Source organism: Silurus meridionalis, chromosome 10 (genome assembly GCF_014805685.1).
Source record: "Silurus meridionalis isolate SWU-2019-XX chromosome 10, ASM1480568v1, whole genome shotgun sequence".
Taxonomy (NCBI): domain Eukaryota; kingdom Metazoa; phylum Chordata; class Actinopteri; order Siluriformes; family Siluridae; genus Silurus; species Silurus meridionalis.
Window position 1 is genome coordinate 18447166 of NC_060893.1, and position 23200 is coordinate 18470365.

The window sequence follows — 23200 nt, forward strand, 5'->3', positions numbered from 1 at the left end:
AGATGGTGGTAGATTTTGCTAAAAGGATGGAAATGGCAGTGGTAAATACACATTTTATGCAGGAGATGCAACCTGAAGGAGATTGAAGACTGTAAGGTGTAGGCAGGGGACAGTGTAGCTAGACAGCATCAGATGGTGGTCTGTAGGATAGTTTTAGAGGTAAAAAAGAAGAAGAGGAGGAGAGTGAGTACTGAAAGAAGAATAAGATGGTGGAAACTGAAGGAGGAAAACTGTAGTATAAGATTCAGGGAAGAGGTCAGAAAGGGGCTTGGTGGTGGTGAAGAGGTGCTGGATGATTGGGCAACTACTGCAGAAGTGATAAGGGAGACAGCTAGAAATGTACTTGGTGTGACATCTGGAAATAGAAAGGAAGACAAAGAGACGTGGTGGTGGAATAAGGAATTGCAGGGAAGCATAAGGAGAAAGAGGTTGAAGAAACAGATTTTGGGATTGACAGAGTGATGAGAAAAGTAGGCAGGAGTACAAGGAGATGCGGCAGCAGGTAAAGAGGGATGTGGGGAAAGCCAAGGAAAAGACATATGAGGAGCTGTATGAGAAGTGAAACACTAAGGAAGGAGAAAAGGATTTGTATCGATTGGCCAGGCAGAGAGACCGAGCTGGGAAGGATGTACTGCAAGTTAAAACAATAAAGGATGGAGATGGAAATGTGTTGACTAGTGAGGAGAGTGTGTTGAGAAGATGGATGGAGTTTTTTGAGCAGCTGATGAAGAAAGAAAATGACAGAGAGAGAACATTGGATGTTGTGGAGATGGTGAAGCAGGAATTGGATAGGATTAGTAAGGAGGAAGTGAGAGCAGCGATTAAGAGGATGAAGAGTGGAAAGTCGGTTGGACTAGATGACATACCTGTGGAAGCATGGAGATGTTTAGGAGAGATAGCAGTAGAGTTTTTAACCAGATAATTTTGGAAGGTGAGAAGATGCCTGAGGAATGGAGAAGGAGTGTGCTGGTACCGATATTTAAGAATAAGGGAGATGTGCAGACCTGCAGTAACTACAGGGGAATAAAGTTGATCAGTCACATCATGAAGTTATGGGAAAGAGTAGTGTAAGCCAGTCTGAGAGAAGAGGTGACCATCTGTGAAAAGCAGTATGGTTTCATGCAGAGGAAGAGCACCACAGATGCATTATTTGCTTTGAGAATGTTGAAGTATAGAGAAGGTCAGAAGGAGTTGCATTTTGTGTTTGTGGATTTAGAGAAAGCGTACGACAGGGTGCCGAGAGAGGAGTTGTGGTATTGTATGAGGAAGTCAGGTGTGTCAGAGAAGTATGTGAGGGTGGTGCAGGACATGTATGCGGACAGTGTGACAGCAGTGAAGTGTGCAGTAGGAACTACAGACTGGTTCAAGGTAGAGGTTGGACTGCATCAAGGATTGTCTCTGAGCCCTTTCCTGTTTGCAGTGGTGATGGACAGGTTAACGGACGAGGTCAGACAGGAGTCTCCCTGGACTGTGATGTTTGTGGATGACATTGTGATTTGTGGTAAGAGTAGGGAGCAGGTTGAGAAGAGCCTGGAGAGGTGGAGGTAGAAGATGGAAAGGGAATGGAAGCCATTAGGAGTAAGACAGAATACATGTGTGTGAATGAGAGGGAGGTGGTGACGAGTTGGTGAAGGTGGATGTACCTGGGTTCAACAGTGCAAAGTAATGGAGAGTGTGTTAGAGAAGTGAAGAAAAGAGTGCAGGCAGGGTGGAGTGGGTGGAGAAGAGTGATAGCAGGAGTGATTTGTGATAGTAGGGTATATTTAAGAGTGTAAGGGAAAGTTTATAGGACTGTGGTGAGACCTGCGATGTTGTACGGTTTAGAGACAGTGGCATTGAGTAAAAGACAGGAGGTGGAGCTGGAGGTAGCAGAGCTGAAGATGTTGAGGTTTTCGTTGGGAGTGACGAGGATGGACAGGATTAGAGATGAGTTTATTAGAGGGACAGTGCATGTAGGATGTTTTAGAGACAAGGTGAGGGAGGCGAGATTGAGATGGTTTGGACATGTGCAGAGGAGGGACATGGGGTATATCAGTAAAAGAATGCTGAGTTTGGAGGAAGGAGGTATAGAGGAAGGGCAAGGAGGACGTTTATTTCCTTTAAATGGAATTTATCCGTAATAAACTAAGAAATTACCCAGACTTCATTTCAACAACTTAATTTTCTTACCCCAAAAATGGTTGAAGTCACTGTAAATTGTCAATTTTCTGATAAGGAACAGTTTTGCCACTTCTTCTGTATTTTTTTGCTCTTTAATTACAATTTGTGTAAAATTTATGTCCAGCAATTTCTCAGTCAAAGATAATAAACTATTATAAATTATCAATCATTAAAAAAAATCATATTCCTACTAAATATTAAGTATCATTATTTTTTTAATAAATAAATTATTCTATTATAAGGGCTTATTTCCCTTTTTTTAGTTTTTGAATTGATTAACTTTTGTGGATTTTTTTTTGTGCTGAGGATAATATATGTGACAAATGAAAGATTATGAAAAAAAAATTGGCAGCAGTAAGCCCAACTAAACTTAATTCTCCAAACTATTTTACTCTAATGGATTTTCTAATGAACCACTGAACATGCAGCTTTTGTTAACTGAAAGAACATCATTTGTAAACAGCCACTGTTCTAGAAGCAGGGCATTTTTTTTTTCATCCTTTTCATGGTTTGTCCTTTTTTCCCTCATTCTAATCCCGATTCCAATAATGAGAAAAGGGTGATTCATAGCAGTCCTTTTATTTGCAGCCTTTGCCCATTTCATTCCGTGTCTAAAAGTAGAAATCAGCCCACCTTTAACCAATAAAGGTCCATCTCTCACATCGCTGCCGGCCGAGACTGCTATCCTGCTGGTTTTAGCGCCAGAGTGGCAGGGCTTATAAAAGGCCCTATAAATTGGGAGTAAGGCCTCAGCAGTGACACAGCCTCTCCCTGGAAGCCTTCAGCAGCACACTTATTGTCCCTTGTGGGTGTCCATCTTATAAGTTACTAACCTGTCACATGGTGGGTGTGATCAGCTGGACGGCTATGATCGCTCACACATCAGTGCTGCTTCACTGAGAATATAGTGGTACTTATGTAACATCAGGGTGAGGTGCGAGATTTTTTCGAAATTTTCTTTTCTGTCTCAAAAGGGTGATGATTCGTGAGCTGAAAAGGGTGGAGAACATCAGTCTTTCGCCTTTCGTCTCTCACCTCACCAGCAGCCTGCAGGGTCTGTCCACTATCCATGCCTACAACAGGGGGCCAGACTTCCTTCACAGGTGAGCTTATTTAACATACATTTAACCGATATATTATTTGTATGTACATATAGAAATATATTCACCTTTGTGGGTTCTCATTTGTGGTTTGGATTGGTGGTCTTCCTCTACCTACCTAAAATTACCATATTAATAAATATTGAATATTGAAGAGAAATTACTTACAAAAATGATGATGAAACTGCTTTAAACAAATTATCTGACGTAAGGCCCCATCATTTGTTTAAAGCAGTTCACAATTTTTTTATTATAAAGAGAAAAGTCATGATTTAGTTCTATCTATCTATCTATCTATCTATCTATCTATCTATCTATCTATCTATCTATCTATCTATCTATCTATCTATCTATCTTTTATCTATCTATCTATCTATCTATCTATCTATCTATCTATCTATCTATCTATCTATCTATCTATCTCTCTCTCTCTCTCTCTCTCTCTCTCTCTCTCTCTCTCTCTCTCTCTCTCTCTCTCTCTCTCTCTCTCTCTCTATATATATATATATATATATATATATATATATATATATATATATATATATAAATTGTTATAGGCCTAATAGTTACCTAAAATAAGTAGATTTTAATTTATTAATACTAAAAAAAAATCACAAAAAATTGCTGTTTCATACAGTATTTGACATAATTGATGTAGATCTATGGGTGGGAAATTTGGGAATAGTTCTAACAGTGCCAGTAAATAAATATATACACTACATACAGTGTATTTTTATATAATGTGAATAATATTACAGTTTTTCTAAGTTGCTTTGGAGCATTTCTCGAATCATCCTTAATATTTGCAACCCAGTAAGTGCATTCTCAAAACAATTTGTACAAACAGCACAATACATTGGATTTCTTGCAAAAGCCTGTTCTTTTCCCAAAATCCTTAGTGCATCACTCAAAACTAGTATTTGTGTCAATGAACATCTCATTCCCATCAGAATAACAAGTTCTTTTGTCAATGTTCATTAAAATGTTTAGTCGTGTTGTCAATATGAAGTGCACAGTTTCAGGATTTCTTGATATAAACTACAGTTTGAATTACAATGATTGAAAGTGCACAACATTTTTATTCCTTCTTTAAGGCATTTATGAATTTTAGCAGCAATATTGATAGCATTTTTGATTTATATTGAGTGCAAGATACCGGGCAGGATTCATACATTTACTGGTTGTTTTCGTTGTTCATCCATTTTCAGAAATTTTAATTTTGTGTTTTGCTTTTTTGCCAATTGAAAGTTCACAAGATTCACCTTTAACCTGTTTTAGAGAACTAGTTGATTATTGGTTGATCTGATGCCATTCACTCTCCTTCATTAGTTAAATTCTAAATTCATCCACACAATTCCCGAAATGTTTTAGAGGTTAACACTATTCAGGTGAAACCAGTATAATATATTTTGATCAACATGACATAAGCAACTGATAATGTAGGAAACAGCAGACACTTGTACACAATCAATCAAATGAATCTACAAAAGCATTCGCAATTTGATCAAAGCAACAAGAACAGCAAGTTTTTATGGTGAGCACAAATGACTAAATGATGTGGAGGTTGAACAAGTAGTTTTGAGAAATTAAATTCTGATCTAAGAAACGCTCCAAAGCAACTCAGAAAAACTGTAAAACAGTTCTCAGTAAATCAATTTGTTTATAATATTAATATATGACTGTAAGGACAGATATGGGAACCAGCATGAAATGTTTTTGCCTTTAATGTTAAGAAAGGTTTCAGATCAAGGAAATGTAGATGCATTAATATTTTGTGTGTTTATCCAGATACCAGGAGCTGCTGGACACCAACCAGGCTGCCTACTATCTGTTCAGCTGTGCCATGCGCTGGCTTGCGGTGCGTTTAGACCTCATCAGCATTTTACTCACCTCCATTGCGGCTCTGATGATTGTTATCATGCACGGACATATCTCTCCAGCCTACACCGGTCTGGCCATCTCCTACGCCATCCAGGTGCTTACACACACACACACACACACACACACACAAATATTCCATTTCTTTAACCAAAAGGCTAATGCTATTTATGTGTTTAACATGGAAGTGTTTCTAACCCACTGTGACCTCTGTCTATTCTAGCTGACAGGTCTGTTTCAGCTCACGGTGAGACTTCTGTCTGAAATGGAGGCTCGGTTTACATCAGTGGAGAGGATCGATCATTACATCCAGGTGAATGTGCAAACAGACAAGAACAGATACGTTCACGTTCTCATATAAGCAGAACAGGACATACATACATACATGTCATTAAATGCTATACCTTAGGTGTATTTGTCTAAAATTGAAAACATTTACCTCAAAGTACCTCATTCACAGAAAAGCAACTATGTAAAATTTTAATAATTAAACATAAGCCTATAAAAAAAACAATTACATTTAAAGAAATGAAAGAAAATGAGTTGGACCACCTTTGGATATGCCATGCACAATGAACAGATAAGACACATCTATTTGGTGTTTTTAACACAAGGAGAATAACCACATACATGAAGGAGGGATAAAAGGTTTCTGGAGGTTTCTAGGGTTAAGGTCAGAGCTCTATAGCAGGACCCTCAAGATCTTCTACTCCATCCCTTGTAAATCATATTTTCATGGAGCTAACTTTATTCACAGGGGCATCTTCAAGATGGAATATTTTTGGGGGTCTTTTATTTAAATATTTTATAGCTACTACATCTAATGGCATCCTATAAAGTTGTGTGCCTTCAACTAATGGTATCAGTTTGGGGAAGAAATACATATGGCTACTTTTGTTTATATAGTGTGTCTACAGTATGTGTTGTTAAAAGTATAATCCAGCTTTTAATGCAAATCTATTACCTTTGCACTTGTAGAACCTGGAGACAGAGGCTCCTCAGCAGATCAGAAAAGCCTCTGCACCCCCAACCAACTGGCCACAGAAGGGTAGCATCAGCTACCAGGATGTGGAGATGCGTTATCGGCCTGAGTTACCCCTGGCACTAAAAGGCCTCACTTTCACTGTTCATCCAGAGGAGAAAGTGGGCATTGTTGGTAGGACAGGTTCAGGTGTGTATTTATAGTTTTGTTCATCGAGGTCTTTTGAAATTCTGAATTGGCCAAGTGGCTTTACCTTTCCCCTCTGTTATATCATTCAATTGAAGTTCTAATTTGTTACTGAACTTGGTGGTGTGTCAGGCCTTCGTACTGTAAATTTTGATTAACCCTGATGTAAATGAGTAATGACTTTGCCCGCTGGTTTCCTCAGGTAAATCTTCACTTGGCATAGCACTTTTCAGACTGGTAGAGCTTAGTGGGGGATCCATCATCATCGATGGTGTCAACATCGCTCAAATAGGCCTGGAAACCTTGAGAAGCAGACTGTCAGTCATCCCTCAAGAGCCTGTTCTCTTCCTTGGTACTGTCAGGTAAAGTTTACATCACAGACACAGCTCAGACATGCACGTGCCCAGGTCTGGAACAACAGACTTGTACAACATGTTCCTGTTTTGTTTTGTTTTTGTTGTTGCTTAGGTCAAACTTGGATATGTGGGGCCAGTACACAGATGCGCAGGTCTGGGAGGCGCTAGATAAAACGCACATCAGAGAGAGGGTGAGTAAAGAGAGCTCAGGTGCAGAGTTCAACAAATTATATTTAGGTTTGTTTTCTGACGATGCCACAAACCTGGCTCTTCTACAATATAAACATCAGATCAGAAAAAGACAGAATGGGTTTGGAAGTGTAGACATCCTAGACTTCCCAGACTGATCGTATCAAAATTATTTAAAACTGTATTGCAAAGGATATGGCTGCTATATTCATGCTATATGCTAAAATCATATTTATGTAAATTATCCCCGCCCTGAAAGGGAGATCCGCCCCCCAGATCAGCCTTGGCCGATTTCTTTAAATAACAACTATACATGGTAGTATACATGGTTTCAGCAGAGATGGTGGAGTCACTGTAGAGGCTTATCAGTGTATTCACTCTTCTTCTATGTCTCTCTTAGGCAGCTGAAACCAATACAGATTACAAACAGCTCCACTAATTGTAAAAGATTTTATGTAAACCAGCACCCAGATTCATTTGTTTACCATCAATGACCTTTGCTTTGAGCATTCTAATGATGATAAAGTTTTACTAGATCCAAACTTTCTCTCAGAACACTAGTCAATATGGGAATTCAGAGTTTCAGAGAACAGAGTTTGGTCTTATACTCATTGGGTAAATTTGGTTGCTAGGCTTAAAAATTGGAATTCTCTAACACCAAAGTATGAGTGTGAAAAAAAAGCACATTGCTATTGTTACGGTGCATTTTTGGGTATCGCATGCTTACAAACTGAGTCTTGATATATCTATACTTGCTCTTTGGTGACATATAAACGAGTCTACCAAAGAATAATTGGGCACTTATTGGGTGATTTAATTCCACTGTCTTCACCTTTAGCTGGTGTCTGAAACAATATGATGAATTAAGCATTTGAGAACAAGGAATCATTGACGTTAGAAAAAAAAAAAAGGTTAAAAAGGAAATCATTTGAACAATAGCACGATTGCATTTTGAATACTTTGATTAAATGCAATTTCTGCAGATTTTGGCCCACACTGATTAAATCTAATGGAGGTTTAATAGATTGCTAATGTTGGATCATCTTTGCTTTTGGCATCCTAATGAACCCAGTCATACTGAATCCATACTCGCTCTCGGATGACTAATGAATGTGGGAGTTCAGAGCTCCCAAGACCAAAACTGATCACACCATTACTCATGGGTGAGGATAGTTTCGTTCCTCTTTCCCTGCTGATGTCGGGGATGGGGTTTTGTTAGGTCACAAAACAATTTTATAGTCAGCTGGTTGGAATTTGCAATTACTGCTTTTTTTTATTTTATGAATTGAAATGAATATCTTAAAATTGCACCACTGATGAATTATACTGCTAAAATGTTAACATCATTATGATTCAGTTACTTTCTTTCTGGTTATGCATGTGTTATTCCACATAAACAAAGCAGGTTGAAATTTTCAATTACTAGCAATGATCATATTGAGAACTAGCCGTAGTGCATATTTTCGGTTTAAATAAAACATGAAAAAGAAAAAGCAGAACTTCAATTATTGTTGCCTTTTTGCATTTAAATTAACCAGAGCTGAATGAAGTCTCAGTTTTTCTCTTGAAACACTGATGAACGTGAGAGTTTTACACAAGGTTAGTCTGTATAAACGAAATGCAGCTGTTTTGTAGCAACTGATGTTTATTATTATTAAAAGAAAATCATTTAAAGGATCATGTGTGGCTGTATGCTATATGTTGAGTCTGATAGTAAAGTAAGGAGTAAAACACTTGAGAAACTACTGTTATGGGAAAAGAATAAGTGTCACCTGGATTATTCCGACATCACGTCCAGCAAGTTGCTGACGATCCTGAGGCAGTTTAGTTCCTGTTGTCAATTATATTATAGCAGCTACAAGAGTTGTTCCCTCACTCATTATTTTATGTCTTGAAGGTAAAGGTAAAATGTATAGGTGCCTTATAATTGTCACATGTACATTACAGCACAGTGAAATTTGTTTCTCGCATATCCCAGCAATGCTGAGAATCTGGGGTCAGAGTGCAGAGGTTTAAGGGCCAGAGTGGCAGCTTGGCAGTACTGAGGCTTGAAGCCCCAACCTTCCAATCCTAAGTTAATAAGACAAACAAAATGCAGCATGTCATGTTAGCAAGAAACCAAAACCTGACCGGAAAACTTTACATGCTGGAAATAATACAAACACTGGAGACTCTATTGATAAAGAAATAAGAAACATCTTCTTACAGAAAACTCTACTGATTTTATATGTTAATGAAATATCAGCTTTCAAATTTATCCTATTCACCAGGATCAGATTATATAGAACATCCTCTATATAGTATGTTCCAATGCTCCTGTAGAAACAATAAAATATGAAATCGTGATAATCGAGATCAACCTGCGATTGCGCTAAATACCCTGTCAGAGCTGCTGTTATAGAAAATGAATCAACACCTTGTAAGTAATCAGATTGGAGATTTTTACCACAATGGGGCATAATTGCATGTAATGAATTCGGTGGATTGATTAAACGATCCGAAGGGAGATCCCTGACATTGGAACTTTTTTGCATTTTGCATCCTAAATGAACCCAGATGACTGATGAATTTAGGACGATTAGGAAGATCCTAATGAATCCAGATGGCTCGAGGAAAATTGGCCTTGTACTCATCGGGTGAGGATGTTTTGGCTGTTTTTTCCCCCCTGTTGCAGCAGGTGCCTTTAATGATTATTGCATATTATTAATCACTAAAGCACGAGGGAAAACTGATCTTTTGAAGGATAACCTGTCAAAAATATGGTCGAATTAAATTCCTCCTGGAAATTCTGGGCAATACAGATTAAATCTTCTATAGATATTCACCTGAACGTGGAAAATCATTGTTGGTTTTTTTTGTATTCTAACAAGTACAACTTTATACACGTTTGTGTTTTGTGCTCTGACTCTCAGATGACTGATGACGTATGAGTGGTTAATTTTTGTTGTTTGCTTTTTCATGCTGATTTTAAAAGGCCATGCCATGTTCGGATTGTTTGCAGGTAAGCCAGTTGCCTCACGGTTTTGACTCCGAGGTGACAGAGAATGGTGAGAACTTCTCAGTGGGGGAGCGGCAACTACTGTGCATGGCAAGAGCCCTGCTCAGGCACAGCAAGGTACCAAAACACACCTGCACACAGCTGTTTATGCGAGTTCAGGCTCAGTCCGACGGTCCCACGAGTGCATTTATGCAGGAAAGATAACCAACCATAGCTCCCCCCTTCCCCTGTGAACCGTCGAGTCATTCCTAATAGAATATTTGTTATTCAGGACACATGTGCTAGGCTGCACATAAGTTAGATTGCCTGGATGTTATTAGGTTAGGACTGTATACTGACTTATAGGGAAATGCACAAAGGGTCCAGGATGTGTTTTTTTTACAAGATTGCCAATCTGAAACTGTTTCAGCGTGCTGTTTTGTAGCTTTGCCAATAGATTTATTTGCTGTCATCATGCGCTGATGAAACTTATAGGCTGTTTATGACTTTAGGAGTTTTGTGCTAAATCACAGCACCTACAAAACAGTGAAACATTGCCACCACATGGCTGAAAGTCAGACAATACAGAGAATTCAAGTGACAAGAAGGTGGTGAGGATAAGAGGCAGGAAGGGCACAAACGTGGAACAAAACAATTTTTTATGGTCTGGTGAAAACTGAATCAATGGGTCTTACCTAGAGATGCCAATTTGTACCACTTCTAATTGTATATTAATAATATACAACATATAACATATGTTTATTGTATATTAGGGGTGTAACACACAAAATTCACGGTTCGGTACGTACCTCATGGTTAAGTCACGGTGAGGTTTATTTTCAGTACAATTAGGGGTTTATTAACACAGTTTATTATTATCAACATTTTCTGATCAACATTTGAACAACTTACATTTTTAAATGTATGTTTAAATGCCTGCTTGGGTAAATAATATATAAAATAATATTTTATAATATTTTATAAAAAATAGAATAAATCAAATGAATGTAATACACTTTTTTATTACATTGATTAAATTTAATAATCAATTAAACTGGCACAAATTAATGTGTTTTATGTGTAATATTGAATTTTCTAAACATATGATAGATACTTATTTCAGCATACTTTAACAAATGTCTTCATTCCCTACATCCTTTATTCATTCACTCCCTCGATATGTGGAATTTTCAAGATTTTCTCGTTTTAAGAGAAATTCCTGAAGCTGGACATAAAACGCTAAAGAATCCATGGCACCAACGTTAGCCGCTAGTCACTTCCTGGTTAGCAGCTATCGCTGGCTCTATGGATTCTTTAGCGTTTTCATGCATGCGCTAAAACAAATCATATTTCCGGTACAGAGTGAGCAGCCACAGTGACACTGCGCTAGCTCTAGTTTCCTTTTATACCCCTGACATGTTGTGCAAGTTTAATGATAATATTTAAAAAATCTGCACAAAGTGGAAGGCGGAGAATAAACATATATATACAGTGGAACCCGGTTATGTCGATGTCCTAGGAGGTCGCCAAAAAGCATCGAGATAACCGATGATCGAGATAAACGAAAATCAAAATGGCGGCAAAATATTAACGTGCTTGAAATTTCTTTATGTGCAAGATGTGCGTTAATAAATGAGAATGTGCATGCACGTGTTTTTGAAGGGTTTTTTACACAACAGCGTTGCCGCGATTTGTTTGATGAAGGCATGCTATAAAAATACATACAGTACATGTTTATCTGTCAGGAATCCACCTGCCACGCCCCCTTCGCCCCCCTTCAGCGTGTCAGGTGCTTTCTCGGCCGCTTTCTCTGAAGCTCCCGGCTTCAATCGGGCACATATGGTGCTCGTTTATCATCATCACCAGCTCCTATTTAAACTTCCACACTCTCACTGTCCGTTATTGTTGGTATATGTTGGTTCACGGCGGTCGTTGTTATCGCGCATGCGTATCCCGCACGTGTCTTCCACCGGCACTCTCTCAACGGCTGCTCTTTTCTTCCCAAAGCGCACCGCGGATTCCCCCCGATCCTGCCGGTGTTTATTCTATGCTTTTGCTCATCCCACGTTACGCGCCGCCAAGCGCGGCTTTTGCCTCCCGTTCATCGCATAACATTTAACAACAAAAGGCATATGTGCACTAACTAACAGCAGAGATTCACCAGTATACAATACAACACCTGTAGCAGCTGTAAGGCTTGATTTTTCCACCACTTCATGAGTTCTTCTGCGGCTGCACCGAGATAACCGACGTTAAATGGCAAATTTTCCCCCCCTTGTGTTCGAGATATCAGGGTTCGGCGACATAAAAAAAGTCGACATAACCGATAAAAAATGCTTAGAAAAAGCGAGAATTTGGCGGTTCCACTTCAAAAACGTCGACTTAATAGGGTTGTCGAGATAACCGAGGTCGAGATAACTGGGTTCCACTGTATATATATATATATATATATATATATATATATATATATATATATATATATATATATATATATATATATATATAAATACATACATAGAATTTATTTATCTATTTATATACATTGCCATTTGCAGTTCTATTAATATGTTAACTGCATTTCATTGGCCCTGTACTTGTACTCTGACAAAGTTAAATCTAATCCAATGTAATCCAATCTAATATAATATAATGTTGTTCCTAAAAAGCACAACAGCAGTACTTGGACTTGGTTTTCTACGCACTAAAGACTCAATGTTTATTTGCAGTTTAACACCTCAAACAGCACTAGATTAATTACTAACAGCCCCATTATTGTTTGTGTCAAATGCAATTATGACAATTTGCTCCTGTCTGTGTTAGATTTTGCTTTTAGATGAGGCAACAGCAGCCATTGACACAGAGACGGATCGGCTTATTCAGGAGACCATCCGCACCTCTTTCAAATGCTGTACCACGCTAATCATTGCTCACCGCATCCATACTGTCCTCAGCTGTGACAGAGTTCTGGTACTGGACCAGGGGCAGGTCAGTCTGCTTATTGAAGTACTGTTTTCTTCAATCTTTCTTTATGAAGTTTGTTTTAATGTTTTTAAATGTGGAAAATGAAATGGGAGTGTTTAATTTGGTAAATGGTTTTAATTTCTTTAAAGTGATAAAAGGTGCTAGATGGGCCCCTCAAAAATATTCTATACTGTACATAATGTATATTTATGGTTAATTTGACTTTAATTTGATCAGCCATAACATTAAAATCACTTACAGGTGACATGAATAACATTACCGTATTTTTCGGACTATAAGCCGCTACTTTTTTCCCACGTTTTAAACCCCGCGGCTTAAACAACGAAGCGGCTTATTTATGAATTTTTCCTGGGTTTTCCCGGTTTCACAAACTTCAAGCTAAAAAACTGAACCCCATAACATTAGACCAATGAAATTTCCGAACGGAAACGAAAAAACGCACCTCACCTGTGTTCTGAGCTGCACGGCATCCGGAGAAAAAATGTTTTTTTTTAACGCACAACGATGCCAAAAGATAAACTCCCGAGAGAAATAGTTGTGAAAGGAAGGAGGAAGACAGTGAACAATGACTTTCTTGGTAGGCTACTGTTTAGATACAAGCCGTTGTAACGCGTTGAGTCTGGGTGAAGGGAGAACTCGCTAACTCCAGTTGCAACAGAAATCATATAAGCACAGACAGGTTTCCAAAACTCGTGCTTTTTTATTATTCTTGGCAACAGCGTTACGGGTTAGTCAAAGAAACTTAGAAATGAGCATCAGAAAATAATAAGGACATATTCCTCGTTCTCCACACATGTATAAATAGCGGAAAAATGCGGCAGCAGGCTATTCCCAAAATATCCCTATGCTCCTGAAGAAAGTGTGTTACACCGTGTGTAATGTGTCTTTCGTTAAAGCCTGTGTAAAGTTCATTAGTTTCAGTGTAGCGGCTTATAGACAGGTGCGGCTCATTTATGTTCAAAATAAAAATATTTGTCAAATTCAGTGTGGCTTATATATGGGTGCGCTTTATAGTCCGGAAATTAAGGTAATTATTTGATTACAATAGCAGATCTGGGTGGGATATATTAGGCAAAAACGTGAACAATCAGTTCTCAAACTTGATGTTGTTGGGAGCATGAAAAATGGGCAACTATGACAAGGTCCAAATTGCGATGGCTAGATGACTGGGTCAAAACAGCAGGTCTTGTGGGGTGTTTCTGGTGTGCAGTGGTTATAGTACCTACCAAAATAGGTCTAAGGAAGGACAACCAGTGAACTGACAACAGGAGCATGTTTTTTTTTTAACATTTCTGTTATTCTGTGGTAGCCTACTTCATGGTGACTATGGTAACTTTATAAGTATTAGTTTATGGCTAGCTCATAGGTTTAACATTCAACACAAAATCTACATTAACAGTTTAGTTACAAAACCTGTAATAATCTGTAACAAAATAATCTTATCTATATCTTTTTATCTTCTATTTTTGAACTTTTGTTAATTAGTATATTTAAAATATGTTAATTACTGAGCTGGTGAATAATAATGTAATGTTTAATGGAACCCACTTAGCATTGGCGCAAGGTTTGGATATTTGAGTTCAATATTTGTAAAGAAGCACTTAAAGTCCTCAATCACAGTTAGTAGGTTTGGTAGCCAACCTTTACCTAAAGTAAAAAAAAATAAAAAATAAAAAAGAGACACCACGTCATATGCAGACAAGATTTTTATTCAGTTGAATTGATATAAATTTAATTGGAAAATGTTATATGCAAAAAGTGTGGCAGTCAGTAACAGAATCACATAATTCCAGCTAAAGTGCCATGTAAGTGACAGGTTTCTCACTAGAAAAGAATTGTATAGGATAATTTTATTGAACCTTTATTCCGGTCATATTTTTCTCTGTCATTCACTCCTATTATTGGCTATTTGCAAGAACAGACTGATTAGAAGCGACTGCATATTAAAAACTTACACTGCATAACATCTTACTAATGTCTTTGGGCCTCTGCCTGCTTTCTTCTTTTGTGAGACAGATCGTAGAGTATGACAGCCCTCCAAATCTGCTGGCAGATGAGAGCTCGTGTTTCCGTGCCATGGTGGAATCGTTGAACAGAAATGGGGACCATGCAGAGAGATCCTGAACAGCCATCGGGCATACCACTGGGCACAAGACCGAGCTTTTGCATAAAGAAGCTGCTGGAGAAGATGTTTGTTCAGTGTTTAAATCAGTGGCTGTGTGTTATTTGTTCAGTATTGCCCAGTGTTCTATTGCACTGACTAGTGCAGTGATTTATTTGCACAAGTGGTTCTGGAAAAATCTGTATGTTGAATGCACAAGCCTGTACCAGCCTAGACTTAAAGAACAGATTGATGGTTTAAAATGCTCACGTGGGCATATATTGCTATATATTGCTGTATATTGCGAAGAGGATCGTCTCAAAACCAATGAGGGAATGTTAAAGTTGCATTGAGCTTAATATTGTTTTTCGTGTGGGCGGTTGGGGGGAAAGTCCTGTTGCTGAAATGCGAGAAAAATTAGGACAATTTCAGGATAAGAAATGAGGATAATTTGTGCTGTGTATGTAATTTTATTCAAATAATGTAGGCAGAAGCAACGTTTTACACAAGAATTAGCGATGATTTTTTAGTATTAATGAGCAATGGCCTTTGAAGTACTTGGGAGATTTGCAATAAACATACAGTGCTTTGCCAAAAGCTGTGTGAAGTAACCAAAGGAAAAAAAACACGGGGTCAGTCATTCCACTGAAGTTAAACACTACAGAGCAGAACTCTGCTGGTTTATTTCTGCTCATAAGCTTCATGTTGTGCCTAAAGCATTGTGCAATCAGTGTCTGTGTTTTGGAAAGGGAAGAAACTGCTGCCTATATTTTAGCTCCCGCTTCTTCATCGGTGCTTTGATTTGGATTCTTAAAACCGTCCTCGTTTTCAGCTCGGTTCTGCCGCTGTTCTCACATGTGGTAGCTAAATCGAGACGTTTAAATGAGTCAGTCCTCTCAGGATGAACAGAGTCTGTAGAGGCTTTCACAGGAGGCTCTAATGAATCCTTGAAAAAAAAAAAATGACACATCCAACTGACATCTGCATCGTGCATAAAAACATAATTATGAAAACTTGTTTTGTGTATGAATGTGTCTTGTTCTGACAAATCTCAATAGCCCCATTAGCATCTTTTCTTAAAATGCAGCTATTAGGCAAAACAATTGCACATGTGTGGGTGGCTAAAAACCACACAACAATGAATAGAGTGAAATGTAGGATGCAATTTTTCACTTCGCCATCCTCTGGTATAGAGATATTCCTCTAGGAGAAACCTTGATGGAAGCTGACTGTTTAATTACGCTGAGGACAAAAGCAATTTGCTTTATGATTGATTGTTGTTTATATGACATGCTTTCTGGTGGACTGACATTGTATTGAAAAGTTTCTTGTCGTATCAAAGTGTTTTTTGCACATTTGTCATAAAAATGCTTTTTTTGATTAAAGGTATTTTTCTACATTAAAACATTCCAGGGTTATTTTTTTTACACACATAAACACTCATCGTCCAGTATTGGGAACGCCGAACACACATTCATGCAGTTATCTAATCAGCCGATCGTGTGGCAGGTTCAGGTCAAGAGCTCCAGTAAATGTTCATATCAAACATCAGAATGAGGGAAAATGTATTCTTTGGAATCATTGAGGCAACAACTTCACTTTATACCAGAATAATCTTGATGAATATGAACCCATCTGTCTGAAAGCTTAGGCCGCAAATAAAAGGCCAAGTAAAAGTCTAGATCTCAAACCCACTGAGAGAAACTTTGATGAAATCTTAAGAGAGCTATACATTATTGAACGCTCTCAAACATCCATGAACCGAAGCAATGTTGTCAAGATGGATTTCTTCAGAACGATGTTAGAGACTGAGAAACTCCTTTAGATATGGTTTTCTTCAGGATCATGTTTCTAAAAGTGGTTCTACATGCTGCTGAAATATAGGGTTTTCATGTATTAGGTTTCAGAATGCTGTTCAATAATGTTCAACAAGCACATGGGTCTGATGCTTAGGTGTCCACAAACACTTAGCCGTATGTTTTGCATATGAATAATGTAATTAGTGTCCCTAATGGCAAATTCAGCTCCTGTTTGCTGTTTAAATAACCTTCACTCTTGTGGAAAAATTCTCCATTAGATTAGATGGAGATTTGTTCTCACTCAGCTACAAGGGTGTTAGTAAAGTCAGATACTAATGTATTCATCCCAAAGATGCTCAGTAGGGTTGAGTTCAGAGCTCCTTTGCAACACATTCAAGATCTTCCAAATTTTTCAACCCAAAGAAACCATATCGAGCTAACTTTGTGCACATAAGGTCATGCTGGAACAGTTTTGAATCTCCTAGTTTGTGGTAAAAGTTTGGGAAAGAATCACATTTTGCTGAAAAAGTCGGTTGTCGTGAACAGGTTTCCTTGTTTGTGTCTGAATTGCATTATGTTGGAATGAGGTACGAAGGCAACAGAAAGAAGAATATTACTGACCTCATACCAACATAATGCAATTCAGACACAAACATGGAAACTCTGTACTCTACATCTGCCTCTTTCAATCCTACTTCCTGTATGTCTTCCCTCATTACATCCATAAACCTCTTTCTTGATCTTCCTATTTTCCTCCTTCCTGGTGGCTTCATCCTCAGCATTCTCCTACCGATATACCCCATGTCCCTCCTCTGCACAAGTCCAAACCATCTCAATCTCTGCACATCTCCCTTATTCTTGAAGATCGGTACCAGCACACTTCTTCTCCATTCCTCAGGCATCCTCTCACCTTCCAAAATCTTGTTAAACAATCTGGTTAAAAACTCCACTGCCATCTCTCCTAAACATCTCCATGCTTTTACTGGTATGTCATCTGGTCCAACTGACTTTCCACTCTTTATCTTCTTAATATTTGCTCTCACTTCTTCCTTATTAATCCTATCCACTTCCTGCTTCACCATCTCCACACCATCCAACCTTCTCTCTCTTTCTCTTTTCTTTCTCTCTCTCTCTCTCTCTCTCTCTCTCTCTCTCTCTGTCTCTCTCTCATCTTCCTTGTTCATCAGCTCCTCAAAATACTCCCTCCATCTTCTCAACACACTCTCCTCACTAGTCAACACATTTCCGTCTCCATCCTTTATTGCTCTAACCTGCAGTACATCCTTCCCAGCTCGGTTCCTCTGCCTGGCCAACCTGTATAAATCCTTTTCTTCTTCCTTCGTGTCCAACCTCTCATACAGCTCCTCATATACCTTTTCCTTGGCTTTCACCACATCCCTCTTCACCTGCTGCAGCATCTCCTTGTACTCCTGCCTACATTTCTCATCTCTTTGTCAATCTCAATTCTGTTTCACCAACCACTTTCTCCTTATGCTTTCCTGCACTTCCTCATTCCACCACCACGTCTCTTTGTCTTCCTTTCTATTTCCAGATGTCACACCAAGTATCTTTCTAGCTGTCTCCCTTATCACTTCTGCAGTAGTTGCCCATCCAGGACCTCTTCACCACCACTGGGCCCCTGTCTGACCTGTTCTCTGAATCTCACACTACAGTCTTCCTCCATTAATAAACAAGCTTCAGTTAGTCCACAATGCAGCAGCCAGAGTTCTTACAAGGTCAAGAAAATATGATCACATAACCCCAATCCTATCGTCCCTACATTGGCTTCCTGTTAAGTTTCGAATAGACTACAAACTACTACTACTCACTTATAAAGCACTAAATGGTTTGGCTCCCATGTATCTAGACGTACCAGTGCCATTTGGATCCCGCTACATGTGTGGAGTTTGACATTGGACCTCCTGGAGTGTTTAAAGGCTCTGGCATGGAGAAGCTGATGCTGGATCTGTGATGATCACAAATGTTGAGCTTATAAAACTAGGAGCTACTAACCATATAGACTGTATAAGACTGTAGAAAGAACATCACTTATAATCTTATACTCCAGTAATCATGTTAGTTCTCACTCTCCAGTGTTCTGTATTGTTGAAAGATTTATGATCAAACTCTTGATGTCACCCAAAATGAGGATGGGTTCCCCTTTTGAGTCTGGTTCCTCTCAAGGTTTCTTCCTCATAACATCTAAGGGAGTTTTTCCTTGCCACAGTCACCACGGCTTGCTCATCAGGGACAAATTCACACCATTCACCCTAACTGTTGATTTGTGTAAAGCTGCTTTGAGACAATGTCTGTTGTGAAAAGCGCTATACAAATAAACCTGACTTGACTTGACTTGACTTCAGTTTCCACCATCTTATTCTTCTTTCAGTCGTCACTCTCCTCCCCTTCTTCTTCTCCAAAACCATCCTACAGACCACCATCTGATGCTATCTTGCTACACTGTCCCCCGACAACACCTTACAGTCTCTAATCTCCTTCAGGTTGCATCTCCTACATAGAACATAGTCCATCTGTGTGCACCTTCCTCCACTCCTATACATCACCCTATGATCCTCCTTTTTCTCAAAATAAGTGTTCACCACTGCCATTTCCATCCTTTTAGCAAAATCTACCACCATCTGCCCTTCCACATTCCTCTCCTTAAAGCCATACCTACCTGTGCCAATGGATCTCTAACTTCCTGACAGACAGACCACAAGCCGTACGGGTGGGAAAACACACCTCATCCACTCTCACCCTCAGCACTGGCGCTCCCCAGGGTTGTGTTCTGAGCCCCCTGCTGTACTCACTGTACACATATGACTGTGTGGCCACTTGCAACTCCACCACCTTTATCAAGTTTGCTGACGACACTGTTGTGGTGGGCCTGATCCCCAACAACGACGAGATGGCCTACCTACAGGAGTTTAAAAACCTGGAGAGATGGTGTCAGGAGAACAACCTTCCCCTGAACGTCAGCAAGATTAAGGAGTTAATAGTAGACTTCAGCGCAAAGCGGGAGCAGTCATACCAACCGCTCAACATTAACGGGACCCTAGTGGAGAGAGTGGACAGTTTCCGGTACCTGGGTGTTCACATCACACAAGACCTGTCTTGGTCCTGTCACATCAACAACCCTGGAGAAGAAGGCTCGGCAGCGTCTGTACCATCTGAGACGCTTAAGGGACTTTGAACTTCTCTCTCTCAGGTGCTAAAGACTTTCTACACTTGCACTATTGAGAGCGTACGGGTATCATCACTTCCTGGTTCGGGAACACCACCATGCAGGACAGGCGAGCCTTCCAGAGGGTGGTGCGTTCAGCTAAACGTACATCCACACCGAGCTCCCTAACCTGCAGGACATCTACAGCACGCGGTGCCGTACCAGAGCCAGGAAGATTGTGAAGGACCTCAGCCATCCCAACAATGGACTCTTTTCTTTGTTGCTTTCAGGGAAACGCTTCCACTCCCTGAAAGCGAACACAGAGAGAATGAGGAGGAGCTTCCTCCCGCATATGTTTACTGTTTATACGCATCCTTGTATATACACTTTTTTTTCACATATATCTTTATATATTATATATTTTATATAGTTTATAGTTTTTCTTTTTATTTATTTACCTCTTTTGTTTTTTCCTTGGTTTATTTTTTCCCTCATTTTATTCCCTCATACCGGACCGTCATAAAAAGCATTTCAGCATTTCATGTCGTACTCTGTATGTATGTATGTGTATGTGACAAATAAAAGATTAAATTAGATTTGATTTAAAGTGTTTGAGGTTTACATCTTATTTTTTAATGATGTTATCTGAAGTGTATTAGAATTTATTTGTGGAAAAAAATTGAATAAAAAATAAATAATACAAATGTAAATAAGTAAATAATAAAATGTAAATAAATTATATATATATATATATATATATATATATATATATATATATATATATATATATATATATATATTAATAAATACAATAAAAATGGCAGCGATCACAAAAACAAGCATATATATATATATATATATATATATATATATATATATATATATATATATATATATATATATATATAATGCTTGTTTTTTGTGATCGTTGCCATTTTTATTGTATTTATTAATATATAATTTTCATTTATTCATTGAGTGACATGTGTCCCTGAGAGAACCCCGTCTCTAGGCGACACATACGGGTTTTCACAACCGTCTTCCCATAATTCCACCGGACCGGAAACCCTCACTCGTCAGGGTTTTTTTATTCCTACACCCGTATTCTTTAAACAAGTCCCGCCTCCTGTGCTGGTATTGGTTAGCCATGCCGGGACACGGACTCGATTTTAGCAAATGGAGTAGTAAGAATGTGATTATCAGCCAATCAGATGGAAGGAGGCGGGTCTTAGACGAAAACGGGTGGCAAAAACAGGAAGTGGATTCATCCGTATCGTGAAGCTGCTGGGTGGCTGAAGCGGAAAGAGGGACAGGCAGCCTGGGGCAGCTGCTATGCCGCTGGGACGATGGCCGCGTTCGGGATGTTGAGTTACGAGCACCGGCCTTTGAAGCGGCCCAGACTCGGTCCTCCGGACGTTTATCCCCAGGACCCGAAGCAGAAAGAGGTGAGGAGGTGCAGAGTTGCGGGTCTTTGTTGAGTGGAGAGGGAGAGGAGATTGGAAGTGTGCACAAAGAAAATACGGTAGCGTTAGCTAGATACACACACACACACACACACACACACACACACACAGGGAAGCGCCACAGGCCTAACCACATGCTAACTACTAATATAGATTAGCCTTGTACACAGTATACTAGCATAAGCATTGACCTGGATTAGTGTGTGTGTGTGTGTGTGTGTGTGTGTGTGTGTGTGTGTGTGTGTGTTCGTTCGTTCGTTCGTTCGTTCCATTAAAAACACTTCACTCAGCCAAGCTTCACACTACCTACATTTGGTCTGTTTGCTGTAAGTGGTGTTTATATTATATTATATTTCAGTTTGTTTTTATTTGTTTAGCACTTTTAACAATGGACATCGTCCCAAAGCAGCTTTACACAAATATAAAGGTGATAAAATGTACATTTAGAAGTTTACTCCCTGTGAGTTTGTCCCTAATGATTGAGCCAGTGGTGACTGTGGTGAGGAAAAGCTCTCTGAGACTTCATAAGGAAGAACCCTTGAGAGGAACCAGACTGAAAAGAAACCCATCCTCATCTGGGTGACTCTGAATATCCATTCATTACAGTTCCATCATTATTGGGATCAGTCACATATATACAGACCCGTAATCCTCCTCCGTTTACAAACACTTTCGTATTTGTATTTATAGAATGTTTTTATCTTTGTTCATTTTTCTTTCTTGTGCTCTAAAGCAGTCTCTGGCAGAAGAATATATTTTATGGTGGAGCGCTGGATATCTGTTTAAAACATTTATCATTTAATGAATACTTCATTAACATAAGCACTACAGTGACCCGGGTCAGAGTTATGAGGTTACAGTGAACCTGCGCTACAGATGTGTTCTATAAACTCACTGTTCTGGATGTTTAAATCGAACCACCGGTTTGTTCTTGTGCATGTTTTTTTATTGACCTGTTTCTAAAAAATACGCAAATAAAATGTTTTAAACTCAACTCTCCATCAGTTGACAACCTCAACAATGATGGTACTGTAATGAATGGACATTCTGTGACACGCAGGTGAGGCCGGGTTCTGGTTTCTTCCTCAGGGATTGACTGATTTGCTGATTAGGGCTAAAATTTTTGATCAATTTGTCTATTTCGAATGTATATTTGTAATTTCTGTGTTTCAGTGTTGGTCATTAAGTCTAATTCGAATTGAAAACAAGTATGTGCTTTTTCAACATCCTACTCCACATTTACTTTCAATCCGCTGTTATAACGAACTCTAATCTTCTGGAAAGATGTTCCACAAAAAGTCCAGGCTCCACAAGGGTGTTAGTAAAGTCATATACTGGTGTAGGTGAGACGAGGAGGTCTGAAGCGCACTCAGCATTCCAACTCGTCCCAAAGGTGTTCAGTAGGGTTGAGTATAAGAGGTCTGTAGCTGCACAATTAAGACTTTATGTACTAACAAATAATGATCTCCAGCATATCTTCATGGAGCTTGCTTTGTGCACAGGGGCGTTGTCATGCTGGATCACGGTTTTGTTTCCTGGTACAAATGAAGAGGGAAAGTTCATACTCCCACATCCATAGAACCACATATGGCTGGAAGAGTCAGGCTTCCAAACTCATTGTCTGAATTTTATTTTTATTAGATGTCAGTATTAGGATATCATGTTATGTCAGTAATGAGCTGTGTTACCCAACATAACTAATAGCAAGTGGTGATCTGAGAGAGGGAGAGAGAGAATGTTTGTGTGTCCTACGAAGCTACAAAATTCGAATTTGATTGAGGGCTGTGTTCTGAAAATTCAATATATTTGTATAGCGCACTTAGCAATGGACATTGTCTAAAAGCAGCTTCACACCGATAATGTG

The 23200-nt window shown here is 39.0% G+C and overlaps 2 protein-coding genes across 4 annotated transcripts in view; both read left to right on the top strand.

The window, feature by feature from the left end:
* wu:fb13g09 (ATP-binding cassette sub-family C member 5) overlaps positions 1 to 16316 on the top strand; it is a 44485-nt gene extending 28169 nt beyond the window's left edge. For both annotated transcript variants that reach the window (XM_046859674.1, XM_046859675.1), the window contains exons 21-29: positions 3135 to 3263; positions 5049 to 5235; positions 5362 to 5451; positions 6117 to 6309; positions 6509 to 6668; positions 6775 to 6853; positions 9853 to 9966; positions 12649 to 12813; positions 14827 to 16316. In XM_046859674.1, coding sequence (XP_046715630.1) covers positions 3135 to 3263; positions 5049 to 5235; positions 5362 to 5451; positions 6117 to 6309; positions 6509 to 6668; positions 6775 to 6853; positions 9853 to 9966; positions 12649 to 12813; positions 14827 to 14934 — 1225 coding nt within the window. In that variant the 3' untranslated portion in view covers positions 14935 to 16316. The remainder of the gene's footprint in view (positions 1 to 3134; positions 3264 to 5048; positions 5236 to 5361; positions 5452 to 6116; positions 6310 to 6508; positions 6669 to 6774; positions 6854 to 9852; positions 9967 to 12648; positions 12814 to 14826) is intronic.
* Positions 16317 to 21150: 4834 nt separating this feature from the next.
* The window catches only part of med12 (mediator complex subunit 12), a 44223-nt gene continuing 42173 nt past the window's right edge, over positions 21151 to 23200 (top strand). For both annotated transcript variants that reach the window (XM_046859042.1, XM_046859041.1), the window contains exon 1: positions 21151 to 21318. In XM_046859042.1, the coding sequence (XP_046714998.1) occupies positions 21220 to 21318 (99 nt within the window). In that variant the 5' untranslated portion in view covers positions 21151 to 21219. The remainder of the gene's footprint in view (positions 21319 to 23200) is intronic.